Below are 19,126 nucleotides of genomic sequence, written 5' to 3'. Positions count from 1 at the left end.
CAGCCATGAGGTGACCATGCTCATGAGCAGCGACCCAGCAAACCCCCTCTCCAGCTGGGCGGAGCACCATTCACTGACCTAGGGAATATCTCTAAGGCGCCAAGCCATGTGGCGCTCTGCCCGCCCCCCAGCTCCCACCACTTGGCACATTCGGGATACCCCCTAGGCCAGTGCATGGAGCTCTGCCCGGCTGGAGAGAGGGGTTGCGTGAGCGCCTGCTCTGCCCCCAGCTCACATACCTCCCAGACTCACCATGCCCTGGGCTAGCTGTCCTTGCAGCCGCCGCCGAGCTCCAAGCAAAACTTCTCTGGCTTCCAAACTCCAGAACTTGGCTTCTGATTCTTCCAGCAGCGGCCGCTCTAGGAGTGTGCTCTATGGTTTTGGGCAGGCTGTCAGACAAAGTCTTCAAGGGTGTAACATTAGATGCAATTATGCAAGGAATACAAAAACTAGAAGCAAGAGGAGAGAGCATTGATAAGAGATCGGAAATTATTGAAAAAAGAACAGAGAACATGGAAAAGAGGATGGAAGCAATAGAACAATGAATAGAAAATATAGAACAAAATACAGGTAAAACAGAAGAAAAATTGAAACTATTCAACAATGAATGATAAAATATGAAAGACTACAAAAAATGGAAGAAAGGGACGAAGAGAGAAGAAAATGGAGAATATTGACAGTAGATTGAACACGGTGGAAAAAGACAACAGTGGAATACTGGAATGGGAGATGGATCGGTCAGAATTCTTTTTAAGATTCCAAAACATAGAAGAAGAAAAAGGTGAGAACCTGGCGCAAATAATATCAGAATTATTGAAAGATGTGTTAGAGATAACCCAAGAGAAGATGATAGATGGCATAGACGAGGTATTTTGAGTTTACACAAGATATGCAGTGAGAAGTAGACTCCCAAGGGAAGTTCATGTAAGATTTACCAAGAAAATAATTAAATCACAAATTCTACAGAAAACAAGAGATAGAAAATTAGAATATAAGGGGAAGGAGATTGTAGTGCTGAAACAAATTCCAAGAAGAGTGAGAGAGACGAGAGCATATCAATTCCTGACTAAGATTCTACTTAAAAAAGGCGTTAACTACAGATGGCTCATACCAGAAGGTTTATAGACACAATCGATAAGGCAGAAGCATTCTTCAATGAACATCTGAGAGGAAAGGCCAAGAAGACTGGAAGAGAAGACCTATTGGTAGATCTTCAAGAGGCATGTACAGTTGGGGATCACATCCGGTGCCCATAGGCGACGGATGTTTTGTCTGCTGCTTGTCTTCTCGGTGGTCTACATTCAGGAGCACAGGGGACCTTGGAGGGGTCTCCTGCCGCAGGGCGGCTTGCCGGAACCCCCCAGACTCGGCGGCAGCCGGTGGGGGTGTTTCCAGCTTCGCCCCAGGAGCCAGGGAGCGAAAAGGGGGGGCATGTCTGCCCCTTCGCCAAATGGGCTCTGAGAGAAATGAGTCAAGCAGAGGAACAGTAGCCGAAATGTTGGTTGTGGAGGATCCTTCCTAATCTCCTTAACTATTGTTAACGGATAAGCAGCAGACTATTGTAAGTTTGTGTTCAATTTATTTAAACCGAAGATTAGAGGGGGGTGTTTTTCTTCTTTTTACCCCCCCCCCCTTGGACAAAGCGGCATTCAAACTATCTCTCTCCACATCGGAATAGAGAGAGAACAAAGGCTGACTTGCCACTTGAATTAACTATGTGAGAAAGATCGAAATCACAGTTGCAAGAGGGGATTGCTGAGCTGTTTTCTTAAAGAATGGAAACTTTTGTTCTTCTCCCTGCGAAAGGAGGAGTCAAGATGGCTTCCCCCCCTTCTTTGTTTTTGTACTTATAAATGAACTCTGCCTTTTGAAACTACCTTTGGAAAAAAAAAATCTCTGGTATTGTCTTAAAACCTCCCCTGAAGGTGCTCTGGACCTCTCCTATTGCGTGGTCTTTCTGGATTTTGATTATTTGACTTTCCCCTTTTTGGTTTATCTCCGTGCCTTGGAACAGTGAAGGAGAACCAACTTCTCACTTTCGGATTTGCCTGCCACCTTGGATTGGCCAGGCTGCGCGCTCCGCTGACGCCATTTTCTTTGTAAAAGACTTATCATCTCTGAATTCAGACAAATGGGACCTAAAAAGCCACCAAAGGGCAAGTCATTCTCGGCTCCTGCCTCGGCAACCTCCAGTCCAAGCATGCAGCAGACTAAAATTACTTCATTGTTACAAAAAGAAGGGGCTGGAGAGAGCTCAAAAGAATTATCTGTCAACTAAATGTTTCAGGAAATTATGAGGGGTCAAAACGAGCTGAAGAAGGAGGTGGCAGATCTCAAAGACGAACTCAGAGGGGTACAACATCATATTACAGAAAATAAACAGAGAATTGTGGTGTTGGAGGAGGGGGCAGCTGGGCTGGATAGGGAGGTTAAGGCAGTCCGGAAGGGAAATTTAGAACTGGATAACTTTATGGCAAAAATAGAACTTGAAAGAATGTCCTTTTTTCTCAGATTCCAGAACCTACCAGAAACAGAGAATGAAAATCTTAAAGATATCATGAGTACAATCTTAGCAGAATATATCAAGACAAATAAAGAACAGTTGTGGTGGGATATGGATCTGGTCTATAGGATCAATTCAGCATATGCTAGAACCCATAATGTTCCAAGAGAGGTACATGTTAAATTTCTTAGGAGGACCATGAGGGATGAGGTGCTAGGGGCCCAAAGGGAGGGACCATTAAAATACCAAGATAAAGAAATTACCATTCTTAAGCAAATTCCGAAAAAAAATAGAGAAAGAAGGAGGAAGTATTCCTCCACATCAAAGGAATTATACAGTAAAGGAGTTTGGTTCAGATGGTTATTGCCAGAGGGAATGCTGATTTTCTGGGAGGGAAACAGAATTAGAATTAACACAGTGGAAGAGGCTGAAGCCTTCACTAAAAAACATTTTTCTCCTAGAGGATGAAAATAAGGGGGGGGGGGTGAAAAATGCAGCAATGTACAGGATATGGGAGAGGGGGGGCATGACTCCATCTGGAGACAGGGAGGAGGGAGCAATATCGAAAAGGCTCAGATCACAAAAATAAATGTATTTGAAATATTATTGTAATTGTTGATATACTAGAAAGTGACAAAGAACAAGATGATTGAACACATGATTGATACAATGTAAGAATTCTGTTTATGCTTACCTTTTATACATTGTTTTCAAATTGAAAAAATTGTGAGATTTGGAGGGATTTCTACCACTAGCACGGAGCTGCCAAAATTTTCTATGTACCTTTGTACCCTTTCCCCACAAATGTTTTAAAAAACCAATAAAATATTTAATATATAAAAAAGAGGCATGTACAGTTGAGATGGAGAAACTTGAAGGTGCTGTAGGTAGGATCCAAACAGAGAAGGGAGCTATAGGTGGTGTCGACATTAGAGAACAACAAGAACTGAGATTAACTAGAGCTATAAATCCTAATTATAAAATATAGATATGGAAAAGAAAAAAAATGATCTCAATTAACATAAATGGACTTAATTCAGCAATTAAATAAGAATATTTAATAAATTAGGAAAATTCAAATTGAATATAATCTGTTTACAAGAAGTACATATTCAAAAACAGCATGAACATTTATTGGTGCAACCAAAATTGGGGAAAATATTCACAGCATTGGCAAGCTGTAAGAAAAGAGGAGTGATCTTTTATGTTAAAGATACAATTCCAGCAAAACAAGTTTACACAGATGATGAGGGAAAAAACTTGATGGTAGAAATTATGTGACAACTCGAAGAAAATACTTTTAATTGCAATATATGACCCTAACGATAAACAAGATGAATTTTATAGAAAAGTACATAGGAAAATAATTGAATTGGACTATGCTGATATTTGCATGATGGGAGATTTTAATGGAATTGTAGATCAAAATTTGGACTACATAACAGAAAAAGTTACAAAGATAAATAGAAAACCACTACGTAAAGCCTTTTTTAAAATGACAGATGAAATAAATTTTAAAGATGTTTGGAGAGAAAGAAATCCTACAAAAAACAATACTTTCTATTCAAACAGACACTTATCATATTCCAGAATTGACATGATGTGGGCTAAAATGGAATTGAGTTGTAATATGCAGGAACTTGAAATTGAAACAAGTACTTAGGCAGATCACAATCCAACCATAATTAAATGGAAAGGACAAAGAAAGAGATCCAGATGGACATTAAATAATACAATATTAAAAGAGAAGAACTTTGTTCAGAAAATGGAAAAAGAACTGGCTTTTTTCTTTAAAGAAAATAGAAAGGAAGATACATCGATGTAGAACCTCTGGGAAACAATGAAGGCTTATACTAGAGGTTTGATAATAGACTATACAAGAAAGAGAAACATAAAGAAAAGACAACTTCTTAAAGGCCTAGAGAATGATTACAAGGCCCCTGAAAAAGAGTTATAGAAGTCTCCACAAAAAAGGATATTAAAATAAAAATTGATATAAATAAGCACAAAATGGATCTATTGGAAAAGGAGGAATTAGCACAAAAAATTAGAGGTGCTAAACAGAATTATTTTGAAAATGCCAATAAACCAGGCAGTTGGTTGGCATACAAATTGAAAAAAGAGAGAGAATCACAGAAATATTGCAACTAAAAGATAATCAAGGACAAATTTGTTATGGAATTGCTGAGAAGAAGAAAATTATACAAGATTACTATGGTAAGCTGTATGAACAAAGAGAACCTAGAAGAGGGAGGAGCTAAACAATACCTACAAGAAACCAACCTTCCTCAGATATCTAAAGACAATATTAGAAAGTAGAATAACTATGATGGAATTAACCGAAGCACTCAAAAAACAAAATAATAGTAAGGCTCCAGGGCCGGATGGGCTGCCTACAGAATTCTATAAGACTTTTCAAGATTTGTTGTCCCTTCCTCTACTGGAAGTTATAGAATGAGGTGATATCAGAGAGTAGGATACCCAAATCATGGTCAGAGGCATATATTACTCTCCTACCCAAAGAGGAGGCTGATCTATCACAAATTGAGAACTATAGACCCATCTCCTTGCTGAATTCAGATTATAAATTATTTGCTTCGATACTAGCAGAAAGACTTAAAAATATTTAAATGGTTTTATTCATCCCAACCAAAATGAGTTTCTACCAAAAAGACAAATTAAAGATAATATGAGAATAATTCTGAATACATTGGAGTATTATGAAGGCACACCCTGAAAAACAAATGGCTTTGATCTTCTCAGATGCCCACAAAGCATTTGATAATGTGAATTGGCGATTTATGTTTTTACAATTGGAACAGATGAATTTCAGCAAGAAATTCACACAAGTCATTCAAACCATATATCATAAATAAACAGCAAAGATAATGATAAAAGGAGAATTGATGGATTCCATTGAAATAAAGAAAGGTACGAGACAAGGCTGTCCATTATCACCTCTATTTTTTGTCTTAACATTAGAAGTATTAAATAGAAAGATCAGAGAAGAAAAAGAAATAAAAGGTATGAAAATCAAAAAAGAAGAATATAAACTACAAGCATTTGCAGATGATTTGGTTTTCATTCTCGAGGATCCATTTGAAACGGCACCTAATTGATTGAGAGGAATATGGGAAAATAGCTGGCTTGAAAATAAATAAAGATAAAATGAAAATTTTGACAAAGAATGTATCATCGAGACAAAGGGAAGAATTGGCAGAAGCATTGGAGATCCAAGTTACAAACAAGGTTAAATATCGGGATATATTTAACTCCAAGACGTAGCACGCTTAAAGAGAACAACTATCATAAACGTAAGCAACAGATCGCGTCTGATTTAACGAAATGAGAAAATCTACAATTATCAATGACAGGGAGAATTTTTACAATCAAAATGAACATTTTACTTAGAATTTTATATCTGTTCCAGACAATTCCAATTAGACTAGGGAAAAATTACTTTGACGAATTAAATAAAATAGTATTGAAGTTCATTTGGCATGGGGGAAAAGCAAGAATAAAATTAAAGTCGCTACAAAATGCTAGAATAAGAGGAGGCATGGGCCTACCCAATTGGGAATTATATCACTAGGCAACGAGTTTGATGTGGGTTAAGGAGTGGACAACACTAAGGAATTCCAGACTATTGACCTTAGAAGGACATGACCTATTGTTGGGATGGCATGCTTTTTTATGGTATAAAGGAACCAAAACACAGGGGTATTTTAGAAGACACTACATAAGGGAGGCTTTGTTATTGAATTGGGAGATTAAAAAGCAATATTACTTAAAAATACCAGTCTGGCTATCAACTATTGAAGCTTTTTCATATCCAATAATATACAAAAAGGAACAAACAGTTAGATATGGTGAGATATTGAATGCAAAGGGTAAACTCAAATCTATGCCAGAGCTGAAACAGGAAGGAATTGAAATGAATTGATTGTCATATGTACAAATACAATCTAGATATGACAAAGCCTGCAAAATGGAAAGTTTTTATGATAAAAAGACTAAGTTAGATAAAATTTTGACAGGTACTGATGAAAAAGTAATTTAAAAACTATATGGACATTTACTAGAGGTTAAGCTAAAAGAAGAACAAGTTAAAGAACCTATGATAGCTTGGGGGGGAAATTTGGACATGGGATTGAACTAGAGAAATGGGAGAAATTGTGTTCTCAAAATTAGAAAATGACAATGTCAACAGCTTATAAGGAAAATTTGTATAAGATGCTTTACAGGTGGCATCTATCCCCAACAAGAATAGCAAGAATGTCCAAGAATAAATCGGAAAAGTGTTGGAAATGTCATCAGACACCGGGATCATACTACCACATGTGGTGGACTTGCACAGAAGCTAAAAGGTATTGAACTAAAATCTACACATGGTTGGAGAAAATGACACAGAAACGCATAGACTTTAAACCTTTAAACCTTTTATTGGGCATTATACCAGATAGATACAATAAAGACTTGAAATATTTGATCATAAATATTTTAATGGCAGCCAGGATTGTATTTGCAAAAAATTGGAAAAATGAGAAAATACCAACGCAGGAGGAAGTTATTCGAAAAACAATGGAATGTGCTGAAATGAGTAAATTGACATTTGAAATTAGAGAACTAGAAGATGAACAATTTTATAAGATTTGGGAATTGTTTTATCAATGGATACAATTACCATAATTTTGAATTATAATTATAAAATATGATAGGAGATACTATAAAGATATTACTATAGACTGTATAGATTTATAATAATGTAGTGGAATATTGGTATATATATGAATGGAATATTTAGAATATTTTGTTTAAAATGAAGAAACAATAATTGTAGTTGAATATATGAGACGCAATGATAAAGATGTATTTATATATATTGGATAGATATTTAATGATTTTACATATAACTGAAAGTAATGATACACAAATATAAAATGTTGGTGAACCTTTTTTTTTAATATACTGCAAGAAATACCAGAATAAGATAGATGATACCATAAAGATATGTTATTATTAAATAGATTTACAATGATGTAACAGATAGCTAGCATACATATGAATACAATCTTTATAATACATGTTTAAAAGGAAGAAATTATAAGAGTAAACAATATATGATTTATAATGATTATCATTATTAATCATTTATTTGACTATAGCTACCGTATTATTACTTTGTCTTATACATAGTACTCAAAATTTAACTACATTTAACTAAATTTTATGGTGACATTTCATTTCATTATCCTTCCAGAAATAGTGCAGTCCAATATCTCTTGCTGTTTGTAGAATCTGTATTCCAAGTGTTTTCTTGGTAAGTCTTATGTGGACTTCTCTTGACAACTTGTTATTCATTGCATAACTTATAAAGATTCAAAATCCTCTATCTGTTCCTTTCATCAGTTTGACTTTTGTTATTGCTGGTGCTTCTGCTGAAATTACTCCCATTGTTTCTGCCAAATTTTCTCCCCTTTCTTCATCTATATTTTGACATCCGAGATAGAGTTCCAGTTCATTGATCTCTCCTTTCCGTATTTCACACTTATCATTTCCCTCCACTCTCAATTTGCTGTCAATGTCAACAATTTTCTTATCACTTTCATATGTCTCTGTGGTTTTTTTGAACTCTGTCCTCAAATTTCATCATTGTTTTATAAGTATTTTCAACACTTCACTCTGTACTTTCTGTATTTTGATCTATAATTTCAAGTCTCTTTTCAATTCTCTCTGTGATTATTAAGACTTTTTGAATTTCTAGCATAATTCTTTGCAATGTTAATCCCTTTTCTTCTTCATATTGGGACATTTTTCCAGGTTATAAACACTGCCACTAAAACATCCAAGGCTTTTGCTAGGTTTCAAACAAGTTCAATAAAGTTTTTCAGGTCAAAGCTTTCTCTTTCCTTCAAAGAAACACCTGTAAAAACAAGACATTTTCCACTGACCCTTTCAGTAAACAAAGCCAATAGCTTTGTATTACCAGATGTTGCCAAGCCTATAGGCTCTAGATGGCAGTGTTACATCCTTTCACTCTGTTTTTGCCTCTCTTTCTAAGCTCTGAACTCCGGAAGAGAAGAAAAAAAAATGTTTAAAGATTACAATCCAGTCAAGCCTTGCGAGGAAAGACACTTTTAATCCACAAATACAAAAAATTGAAAAAGTATAGAGGAAGAAGGAAAAAAAATGACCAGTCCAATTTAAAAGTAAGAGGCATTTATAAAAAGTCCATCCATAGAAAACAAATAAAATTAAAGTTAAAAAGATAACACAATAGTTTTAAACCAGGGTTAATTCGCTGCTTACTTCTTTCTGTCTTCAATTTTATTTTAACTCTAAGTCTTTTGGGTTTTCTCTTCTCAAATAATAAGGATTTTTCTCACCATTTCGACACACTGTCTCTCCTGTTCTGCTTGTTTCAGGGACTGTCCCAATGTTCTGCAGCCATTTTGACTGTTTCTCTTGTAGCCGGCAAAAAGAGCTTTCTCCTGGATCGATCAGGGACTTTGCGATGTCCCTGTGATCAGCAGGACATGCTCTTCTCTATCACCGTTCCTTCAGAACGGTTTATATTCTAAAAGGACCATCCAGCAACAGAGATATCAGCAGCAATCCTGGAGCCCCAAGATTGCATGCCGTGTCGTCGCGATGTCAAGCCCTGCCTAACAGCCACCCCATTTCTCTCCCCGTCTTTTGAAATGCTCTCCCTGGTCTGGAGAAGATTTATTCAAAGGAAATGAGCTTCTATGCCAGTGGACTTAGGGTGGACTTCAACTCCCAGATTTCCCTGGCCAGCCTGAGACCTTCATGTCCGTTAACAGTATTCAGGTGGAAGAGGGGAAGCTTGTGCTCCATTGAGGAAAAGCTAGCTGGTTTTAGCAACCTCCCTTCCTGGGGCCAATCAAGACAGCCATGTTTCTGACTGGGTGACGTCCGTGCGGCTTCTTTGGGGTCGGGTCTCAAGCTGTTGCAAAAGGATTCCCGTGAATGGGGCATCTTGCAGGGAGCAAGCTGCATCCCAAAACACACACACACACCGCCGAGCTTCCCACGGAGCTTCCAGGCCCTGGGGATATACTGCCCCTTGGAGAGGGGGGGGGGGTTCCAAGGGAAGTCCAGGGTTGCTGCAGTGTCATCTTCTGTTTTCCACTTTGCTTTGTTACAGCAACCTTTAAAAAGGGAGATTAGAGCCGTGAGGGACACAGAGCTGCATCCATCAAGAGCCTCTACTCTGCTTTGGGTATCACAAAGTCCATGTGTCCCAACGTTGGGTCTCTCATCCTCTTGGTGCTTCACCCACTGCAGTGGGGCAAATGGGAGGCCACCATTGAAAGGACTTTGGGCTGGCTTGGAGAGCGAGTGACCCCTGGATGAGTGACACCCCCCCCCCCCAGAGGCTCTGCAGATACAGAGTGGCCCTCGGCCTGGTCCCTGCAATGCTGAGCTTCTCCCATCCCCAAGCAGGTGGGACTATTCGTAGGGCATGTTGAGGGCATCCAGTCACCCAGATGACTGGTTCAAACCAGGCTCACGAGAAATAAAAATGATCTCCGCCAGATAATAATTTTCTTTTTTTTTTATTGAAAAAGTTTTATACAAACAAATTTCCCCCTTTTTACCCCCCCGCCATATAATGTAAATCATATACAAATACTGTACCCCCTCCCCTCCCCCCATCTTAAAATAGATTTCTCATTCAAATATTGTACCCCCTCACCGCCAACAATCATAATATAAGTTTCTCTTAAAGTAACAATAACCCATTAACCCCATCTTCTAAATTAATTAAACATATATAAATCATAATATAGGTTTCTCTTAAAGTAGCAATATCTCATTAATCCCATCTTCTAGATTAATTATGCATATATATTTCCCCACCCTCCACCCTAACCCTCCCCCACCTCCCAATCAAACCCACTCCCCTGACTTCCGCTATACACCTCTCTAACAATTCCAAGCATCCCATGTATTATTTACTCTGATCATCTGTCAATCTAAACATTCTTACCTAAAGACTACATAGTACTTCCTAGTCTGATATTTATTCTGTATGTAATCAATCCATTTTACCCATTCCTGTGTATAATTCTCCTGATTCTGAGCTTTTAAGAAAGCTGAAATTTTTGCCATTTCGGCAAACCCCGCCACTTTCTGAATCCATTGATCGATTGTTGGTAAAAAATCTTTTTTCCAGTGTTGCGCAATCAACAACCTAGCTGCTGTAACCATATACAAAACCAATTTTGTTTCCCCTTTAGTAAAATCCTTAGTTATACCCAGTAAAAACATTTGCGGAGTAAATTGTATTGTTTTCTTAAATACATTTTGCATAACCCACCATATTTTTATCCAAAAAGCTTTAACCTTGTTGCAAGTCCACCATACGTGAAAAAAGGTAGCATCTAGGCATCCGCATCTCCAACATTTTGGTTGAACATTTGGGTACATGCATGATAGTTTTTTAGGATCTAAATACCATCTGTAAAACATTTTATAAAAGTTCTCCCTTAAATTCTGTGACTGTAAATTTAACATTCTGAACCCATATTTTTTCCCACGTATCCAACATAACCGGTTCATCAAAATTCTGAGCCCATTTAATCATACAATCCTTAACCAATTCACTTTCTGAGTCTCTTTCTAACAGTACATTATATATTCTTTTAGCCTGTTTTGGGCCAGTCTCTTTTATCTGCTTGATCAGTTCCACTTCTTTATCCATAGATATTATCTTTATCCAGATAATAATTTTCCATGCAGCTCATAGACTCTCACTACAGATTAGATTGCAAAACGAACTTGGTTATTCTATTTCAGTAGGAAGATGCACAATTCACTCTCCGTTGTAATGGGAACATTCATGGTTTAAAGGCCAAAAGCCCACAGCAGAACTAGGGCAGCAGAGAAAAAGGACTAGCAGGAAAAGCTCGACAGGTTGCAAAGGCATCGCTGGGGAGAAGAGCCAAGAGGAGCCTGGACTCCAGACAAAATCCATCAAAAATGAAGAAACTCAATCCGTCATGCAAACAGTCTGGGAAAAGGAGATTCAAAGCAGACCCCGGCCCCACCAACTCCAACAGAGGGCTGGAGAAAGAAAAAATCCAAGGTGAATTTAGCTTTTCTGGCCGTGGCTCAGTTAAAGGGCTTGGAAGCTTTGCAGGGAAGAGTTCTTGGAAGGGGAGTCAGAAGATCCATGTTGCTGAAGGGCAGCTTTTCGACTCCGCTGGCCAGAAAAGAGGGAGAAGCCCTCTAACCTTCCCTTTGCAGAGGGCCCGAGACTGCCTGCTGGCTTCCGTCCGACTTGAGGCCTGTGGCCTTCTCCAGCGCATCCCACAGTCTCTGGCCAAGGCCTGGCTCGTGCGTGAGGGTTTGAGGCAGCACCAGTGTGCAGTTGCTGTCAAAATACTTGCCTGAAATCCCCTCCACTTCTGGGGCGAGTGCGCAGTAGAGAGTGCTGGTGGCTCCCTTTTGGGGGTTCTGGGGAGAGAGCAGGGAAAGCCCCTCAGAGCAAGCTTCGGAGGGGGAGGTGAGAGAGAGGCCCAGCCGCCAAAAGCCTCCTGAGAGCAAGAGTCTGGTCCTCCGAGGCCCCATTGAGTAGGGCCTCTGGACAGCTCTGCTCAATGGGAGCTCTGGGCTTTGCTGCAAGGAGCTGTGATTCCCTCCCCCACCCCCGAAATTCCCCTAACCTCTCCCAGTCCCTTCCCCCCCACCCCGCTGCCCATTCTTCTCAGCAAGTTCTGCTGCTGGAGCTGCTGCTTCAGAGCCTCACTCACCATCATGAAGGGGCTGCAGAGCCAGTAGAGCAGGCGGCTGGCCCGGCCATAATGGCGCAGGATCTCCGTCCGGACAATTCCTGGGCTAAGCACATTGGCCGACACACCTGCAGAGGAGACGCCCTGCTGAATTAATCCCGGCAAGAGGAGGCTGGTCTGGGAGCCGCCAGGATGGGGGAGCAGCCCCCTTCCATCCAGTCCAGAAGAGGGGAAAGAGCCACAGGGCAGGGCCTCTGCTGGGAGCATCTGTGGCACTGGCCCCAGCCCCTCCCTGGGAGCCCCTGGCATGCAGACTCTGAGAAGGGCTTCTCACCGCTAACAGAGACCACCAGAGCACAGCAGCAAGTGAGCCTCAGCAACTCCCCTGCGTGCCCGTGTGGAAGGGACTGTGAATGAGAGCACCACCTGCCTCCTTCTATGGAAGCCAATGCTGGGCAGAAGCATAAAAGTCAGCTGAAGTTTGTGCAAATGGGCTTCCAAGATCAGAAGGTCAGAAATGGCCGGAGGAATGAACGGGGCCGGACAATCAAGAATGCGGAGAGAATGGCCAATCTAAGAAGGAAGAGCAAATGACTAGAAAGAAGGAGAAGCTCTGGAACAGGCAGGCTGGGTGGGCAGGAGGGGGCCTGGAGAAGAGCCAGAAGAACTTAAGGTCTGGGGAAGCAGTGGGAATAGGCTGAATCTAAATGGACCATAGCTGTAATTTCTGCTCCAACTTTCCTCTGTTTGCAACTTCTCCTTCCATTTCTGTGATTTTGCGTAGCAATGAGGACCCCACAGGCGGCCATGTGCTTACCGGTGCCCTGCAGTCTCCAAGCCAGCTCCGTGGTGAAGAGGACGTTCATGAGCTTGGTGCAGTCATAGGCCTGGCTGGCATTCTTGGGCTGCTCCTCCCCCGTCAGCCACTTCAGGTCCACCTTCCTGACACAGAAGTGCCGGAAGGAAGAGACGTTCACGATACGAGCAGGAGCAGAGGCCACCATGGTATCTGCACAGAGGAGGAACAGTGAGGGGAGCCAAAGTCCCCTGGGACAGCTCCCAACAGCTGCGGGGAGCCCACTCCCGGCCTCCCCTTCCCACCAGCTTCTATCTATCTCTATCTCTCTCTCTCTCTCTCTCTCTCTCTCTCTCTTTCTCTCTCTCTCTCTCCCTCCCTCCCTCCCTCCCTCCCTCCCTCTCTCTCTCTCTCTATTTCTTGACACCAAAGGCCAGCAAAGCTTCAGTTTCTCCTCATCCCTGGCTCCCTCCTCTTGGTACCCATGTTTCAGATGGTGGGCGGTTGCAATTATACTGCGGTCCTAAATAATGGCTAAAGGTCAGGTCTCCTTTGAGATCCCACCTTTTATTTAGTTATTTCTTTGCTTGTCTATTTAAAACATTTATATTCTGTAGCTGCTTATCTTCAAAACAACCTGTGCAACTTACAATCAATAGAACAGTACAGAACAGTAAAAGCAACAATAAAGCCAGTAACGGAAGAAACTGGTGCCCCAGCCTCTCTTCTCTAGGGGACCCCCCAACCCCCTGTCCCAAGGCCTGAGGGAAGAGCCAGTCTGAGGTGCCCCTGGAGGGGTAGAAGGTTGGGAGAAGCCTGGTCTCTGCTCTGGAGGTCTTTAAAGATGTGATGGGAAAGGAGAAAGGAGTTCATTGTTTTTATAGAAATTGTAGCAGGACATACTAATCCTTGCAAAGAAAACACGGGGCATTTATCTAATCTCCTAAATGTTGCTTGAGCTTAGAGCTGCATTTGGACAGAGGGGGAGAGGCCCCTTGGTATGCTCAAAACTGGTTTTAGCTGGAATTTGCCGGCAACTGGACAAATCCCAGAAACGAATAGTTATTAGAGATACATTGTAAATAAGGGGCAGGGGGAAATGTATTCATTTTAGGCGCCTCGGATAGATTGTGATGGCCTAAATACTAAAGCCAATGAGGAAAAGGTGGAAGGCAACCTTGCGACGGTCATAGGGAATATAAAGGAAGTTATTGATGGTTCAAGGAGTGTCCACTGTACCTGCCCGTATGTGAAACCCCCTCTTTAGAAGGGCCTAGCCCCTCAATACCCCCGGCACTGAGAGAGGAGCTGGTGGATTTAAAGGGTTTCAGGCGATGGGGGAAGCCGCGGAATCCATGACCTTCAGGTTGCATGCAGGAGAAGCTGGTCCTTACCAAGCAGCAGGTTGGTGAGGAGGAAGGCACCCGAGACGTTGGTGGCAAACGTGAGCTCTAGGCCCTCAGTTGTGACGGCAAATGGCAGGCCTAGACAGGAGAGAGGATGGAGGGCAGCTTAAGAGGAGGCAGACTTCGGGATTGGGTCTCTGGCCTCCACCTGTCTTGGGGAAGGGTCTGCCTCTTTCTCAGCCTTGGGCCCTTGGCATGGAACTGCAGCTTCTGGGTCTCTTGCCTGCTCACTCTGACCCAGGCAAGCAGAGGGCATAGCTGCCCAGTGCCCATTACCTGTGACGCCCGCATTGTTCACCAGGATGTGCAGCTGGCTGCCTTCCTCCAGAAATCTCCTGGCAAAGTCATGGACGGAGGCCATGGAACTGACATCCAGCAGACGGAGCTGCACCTGGGGGTTCCCCGTGGCTCTACGGATCTCCTCCACTGCAGCCTGGCCTTTCTCCCTGCAGCGGCAGGCCAGGATTGTGCGGGCGTTCTTGCGTGCCAGGCCAAGAGCGACGGCCTTGCCAATTCCTGCAAAGGATGGGCATCAAGAGCAGCTGCCCAGGACCCCAGGGTGGCACCTGCCCACCCCCACCCACCCATAGGCTATTGATCCCGAGGTGGCCAGAAAGGCCGCTGGACTATTGCAGTGTGAGGAGGCTGAGCTGCGTCTTGTGAACTTGGAGAACTGCAATGTCAACTTTGTCACCGCCACTGCCCTTGCACACTGAGCTGGTCCAAAGCAGATTGCACAAATGGCTTGGGTGCCGTCTAACAGCAGTGCTCCCTTGCCACCCCTATGCAATCAGATGGAGGTACATTTGCAGGTGACAGCTGCGGCAGGGCCACCCCTCACCGTGGCCAAAGGGGGGGGGGCAGGAAACACGGAAGCCTAATCCTGTGAAGGGAAAAGGCCTCTCGTGATGGGAGGGGAGTTGAAAGGGGATTGCGGGTCCTGGGGACCCCTGGGTCTGAGCCCTAAAGGGGGAGAGGGGGCGTCCAGGGTGCTCAGTTGAATGCCCTCCAGGAGAAGCCTGCATTAGTCAAGCCTGCTCTCCCCAGGGCTCCCTGCTCTTCAGCAGGCAGGGGCTGCCACCTTGGCTGCCCTTATCTCCTCGTGGCCAAGCAGAGATGGCCGGGTGGACTTCCCATCTTCCTCCAAGAGAGAGAAAGACCATCAGCTGCTCATAACGGGCCAATGGCTGATGACCAGGGGCGGGACTGGTATCAGTGGGTGGCCTTCTGCCATAGGAAAACCCTCCCCTGAGGGAGAGAAACAGGCTGGCTCCCCCCTCCCCAAAGCCTGCAGTCCTCCATAACTTATAATCAAATTATAACAATGCCTTGAAACGGGAGCCTTATTAAATATCAGAGAGCAATAATGCCTATATAGTTAATTGTAGTTGTGGGATCACGAAATGAGCCTTGTTCCAATCCCCTTTATTTGTCCTTGGGCTGCAAGTCCTGGCACACCACCCCTAAGGGGGGCAGTGGTCTGAAAGGAAGGGGCCATTCCCCGAGGGAGGAAAAGGTGACTTTCCTGCCCCAGGCTTCTCCCCCCCGGGTGCCCTTTGCCCTTTAGCGGGCAGCAAGAAGACAAGGCCCGGCCCCTCCCTCCCCCTGTCTAGTTTGAAAGAGATGGCTGGCCTTTCCTCTACCATCCCACTAGATGAGGGTCCCCTCCTGCCCTCAGACAAACATGGAACAATTGGAGAGGGGGAAGCACGTCGGCAGCAGCCATTCTTTAGCAGCCTGGCCGACTGAACAGGCCGGCCTCTTAAACGGCACTCCCACACCAACATTAAGACTGTTGCCCCCAGGAATATTTGGGGCTGCTGGCCTTCTTCTTTTGGATAGTGGTTCTGACAGGAGGCCAACGAACCTCCTTCCTTGCAGACCCGGCAGCCGCCTGCAGGCAACAAGTCCAGAAACATCAAACCAGTCTATTCCTTTTCTGGGTTTCTTTAGGAATACTAACCAGATTTGGAGGCTTCATGCTGCACACTGCATTACCAACCAAAAGGCCAGAAACCCAAACTAACCAGGATTTTGGAATGCATCTGCTAAGATTTGAGCTGACGTGGCTAAGAGGCCAGACTCACCACTGCTGGCTCCAGTGACAATGGCCGTCTTGCCACTCAGGTCTACAGGACAAGCATCCGGACTCCAGCTGTTTCTTCTTCGTGTCCACAGCAGCACCAGGAGGGCCAAGGAGCAGATGAACCAGAGCGGGTGGGAGAAGAGAGCGGCCCCCTCCATCACAGGCAGTCTTTCCAGGAGCAGTTCTGAAAGATGAGTGGCGGCCCAGACATCCGATCTAAAGAAAGGCCTATTGAGCTCGGAAAGAGAAAGGCTCCCAAAGGGGCAGCCGGTCTTATCTGGGCAGAGTCCACTTTCAACAAACGGTCTGCCCATTTCTTGGACAGAAGCCATGCAGCAGAACTTTGGGAAGGCCAAAGGGAGGGACGGACGGGGCAGTAGGGGTCAGCTGAGGGGGAGGAGGCCTCCCAAGGAAGTAAGGTGCCTTGCATAGTAAAGGCAGCATTTCTCCGTTTTGCCAGGCGGAGGGGGAGACCAGCTCCTTGGAGAAAGGCGAGTGAGGGCACAGAAGCCCAGGCTGGCACAGAGTGTCCCAGAGAGACTTGCGTCAAATCAGGACTGGGTGACCTCCATCCTGTGTCACATCCCCCCCCCCCCCGCCCCAGGTTATGTCATGGGGTCCTATAACATCCCTCCTGCTATATCAAATGCATTTATTCAGTGTGAAAAGAAAAAAGCTGAGTCAATTTCAGACTTTTAAAAAGCAGCTCCTGGTGAAAACCGTGGTCCACTTTACAGGAGGAATCAATATGGCGAGGAGGGCACACATGTTTATTTTTGTTAATTTTTCTGATTTTCGAATTTTATAAGCCCTATAAAAGAAGACTGCAAATGAGAAACAACACCAAAAGCAAATAAGACAAAAACTTTTCAGGAAGCCGCCTGAGGCACTGACGGCCCTTGAAGGAAGTCACCATTCAGCTGCTGGATTGGGAAAGGGAGGAATTATTCCTTTCAGGAGGAGGAGATCAATCTACATTAGGGGGGTTGAACTCAAGCCCCCCCCCGGCCCTCCGGGAAATAGCAAAGGGTCGGCCTGTGGTGCCTCTGCTAGCAGGGGCCCCGCAGCCTGTCTTTGGCCTGAGCAGCCTTCTGTAACACCCTTCCAGCCAAAACGGGCCGCGGGGGCTTCCAGAGGCCTCCCCCGGCCTGTTGCTGGCCAAAACGGCGCTTCCCCACCTCATTCGCCATGGCTTTACCATATGGACTTTTGGAAGAGCTGCACAAGAGGCTGAGCCATGTGGCAGAGAAGCCGAAGTGTTTTAATTGGAAGCTCGTAAAGCCGTAAGAAGGTGAGAGGTGAGGAAAACGGCTTCCCGCCTCTGAAGGCTTCGGCTTCTCCGCCATGAGGGCCTGCAGGCTTCCTTTGGGCCGAGCCTGCCCGGCCCAGTTCGAATGAGCAATTTCGGGGATTGGGACGTGGCAGCCAATCAACAAGGAGCTTGCAGTTCAGCCTGATGAGACAAAGGAAGCAACCTCCTCCTTGATTGGCTGCTGCCTTCGCCTCAATCCCTCAGAAGCTGCTGGAAATCTTTTCCTTAAGATTTCATGTTGTTACAGCTTCGCCACCATCTGAATAAAAGACTTTTATTCACCTCCTCCGTGGCCACACACCCTGTCCCCGGCCCTCCGAGGTCAAACACGGCCCTGATGCGGCATGGCAGCCCTGCTCTGGAGGAAGAAGCCCACTTGCCCAAGACACAAAGTCCTGGATCTGGTGGCTAAAAACTCTTTGCTAACAGTGCAAAGGATGATTTCAGCAGGCACTGGAGCAGGGGCTGTTAGCCATAAAACAGGGAACTTAAGATAGTCAAAACAAATTCCAAGGCCCAGCTCTGGAGCAAGGGAAAATAAAGGGAATGACTTGCAGCTGGGAAGGAGGGAGAGGGAGCTGGCCAAGGCCCAGAGCACAGCCAGAGAATTTGTGGCAATTCCTATATATTTGCAACCGGATTAGTTAGTTAGTTAGTTAGTAAACAAACCTACGTGGCCATCTGCTTACCAGAAGAAACTCTGGGCAGCAAACAGAATAAAAACACAAAGCAACCAACAATGAGACTCCAAAGACGTGTTTCAAATAAGGGAAGGGGGTGTCAGGGAAGCCTTGGGGTGCCCTGTTTTTCAGCCTCAGGGGTGCCAAATCTTATCATCGAGACTCTGTGGCTCCAAATTCCTAGGAATTAGAAAGCCGCAGTGCAGCATTGAGGGAGGAGGGAGCGGAACTGCCAAGTTTCCTCTGCAAGGACAGGAGATAAAAACCTCCCAAAGAGAAGAAGGTCAAGGCAGAGCAACACAGCCAGACCTGGGGGAGGGGTGGGGGAAGTGGGGTAGGAGGTGAGGCTCTCCCAAGGAAAGCCTTTTTTGGCTCTATAGCAATGATTTATGTGATCAACTTAAAAGCAATTGCATTCTTTTTGCTGATGACATAAAATTATTCAATTCTACAGATAATTCTGTTGTTTTGCAAAGCGATCTGGACTATGTGTCTGAATGGTCATTTATTTGGCAACTTCAAATTTTGATTAATAAATGCTCTGTCTTACATATTGGTGAATGTAATCAGAATGTCAAGTGTAAG

The 19,126-nt window shown here is 44.0% G+C and overlaps 1 protein-coding gene across 1 annotated transcript; it reads right to left on the bottom strand.

Moving 5' to 3' along the window:
• Positions 1 to 10,419: 10,419 nt before the first annotated feature.
• On the bottom strand, positions 10,420 to 17,894 carry LOC309395336 (retinol dehydrogenase 12-like). Its single transcript, XM_081959483.1, has 6 exons — positions 16,551 to 17,894; positions 14,740 to 14,979; positions 14,452 to 14,541; positions 13,079 to 13,270; positions 12,283 to 12,389; positions 10,420 to 11,986 (listed from the first exon to the last, which is right to left on the bottom strand). The coding sequence occupies exons 1-6, from the start codon at positions 16,879 to 16,881 to the stop codon at positions 11,759 to 11,761; spliced, it is 1,188 nt and encodes a 395-aa protein (XP_081815609.1). The 5' UTR covers positions 16,882 to 17,894; the 3' UTR covers positions 10,420 to 11,758.
• Positions 17,895 to 19,126: the final 1,232 nt, after the last annotated feature.

This window comes from Natrix helvetica (genome assembly GCF_964273705.1).
Source record: "Natrix helvetica genome assembly, chromosome: 7".
In the NCBI taxonomy this organism is placed as follows: domain Eukaryota; kingdom Metazoa; phylum Chordata; class Lepidosauria; order Squamata; family Natricidae; genus Natrix; species Natrix helvetica.
This window is presented reverse-complemented; position numbering and strand designations above follow the sequence as displayed.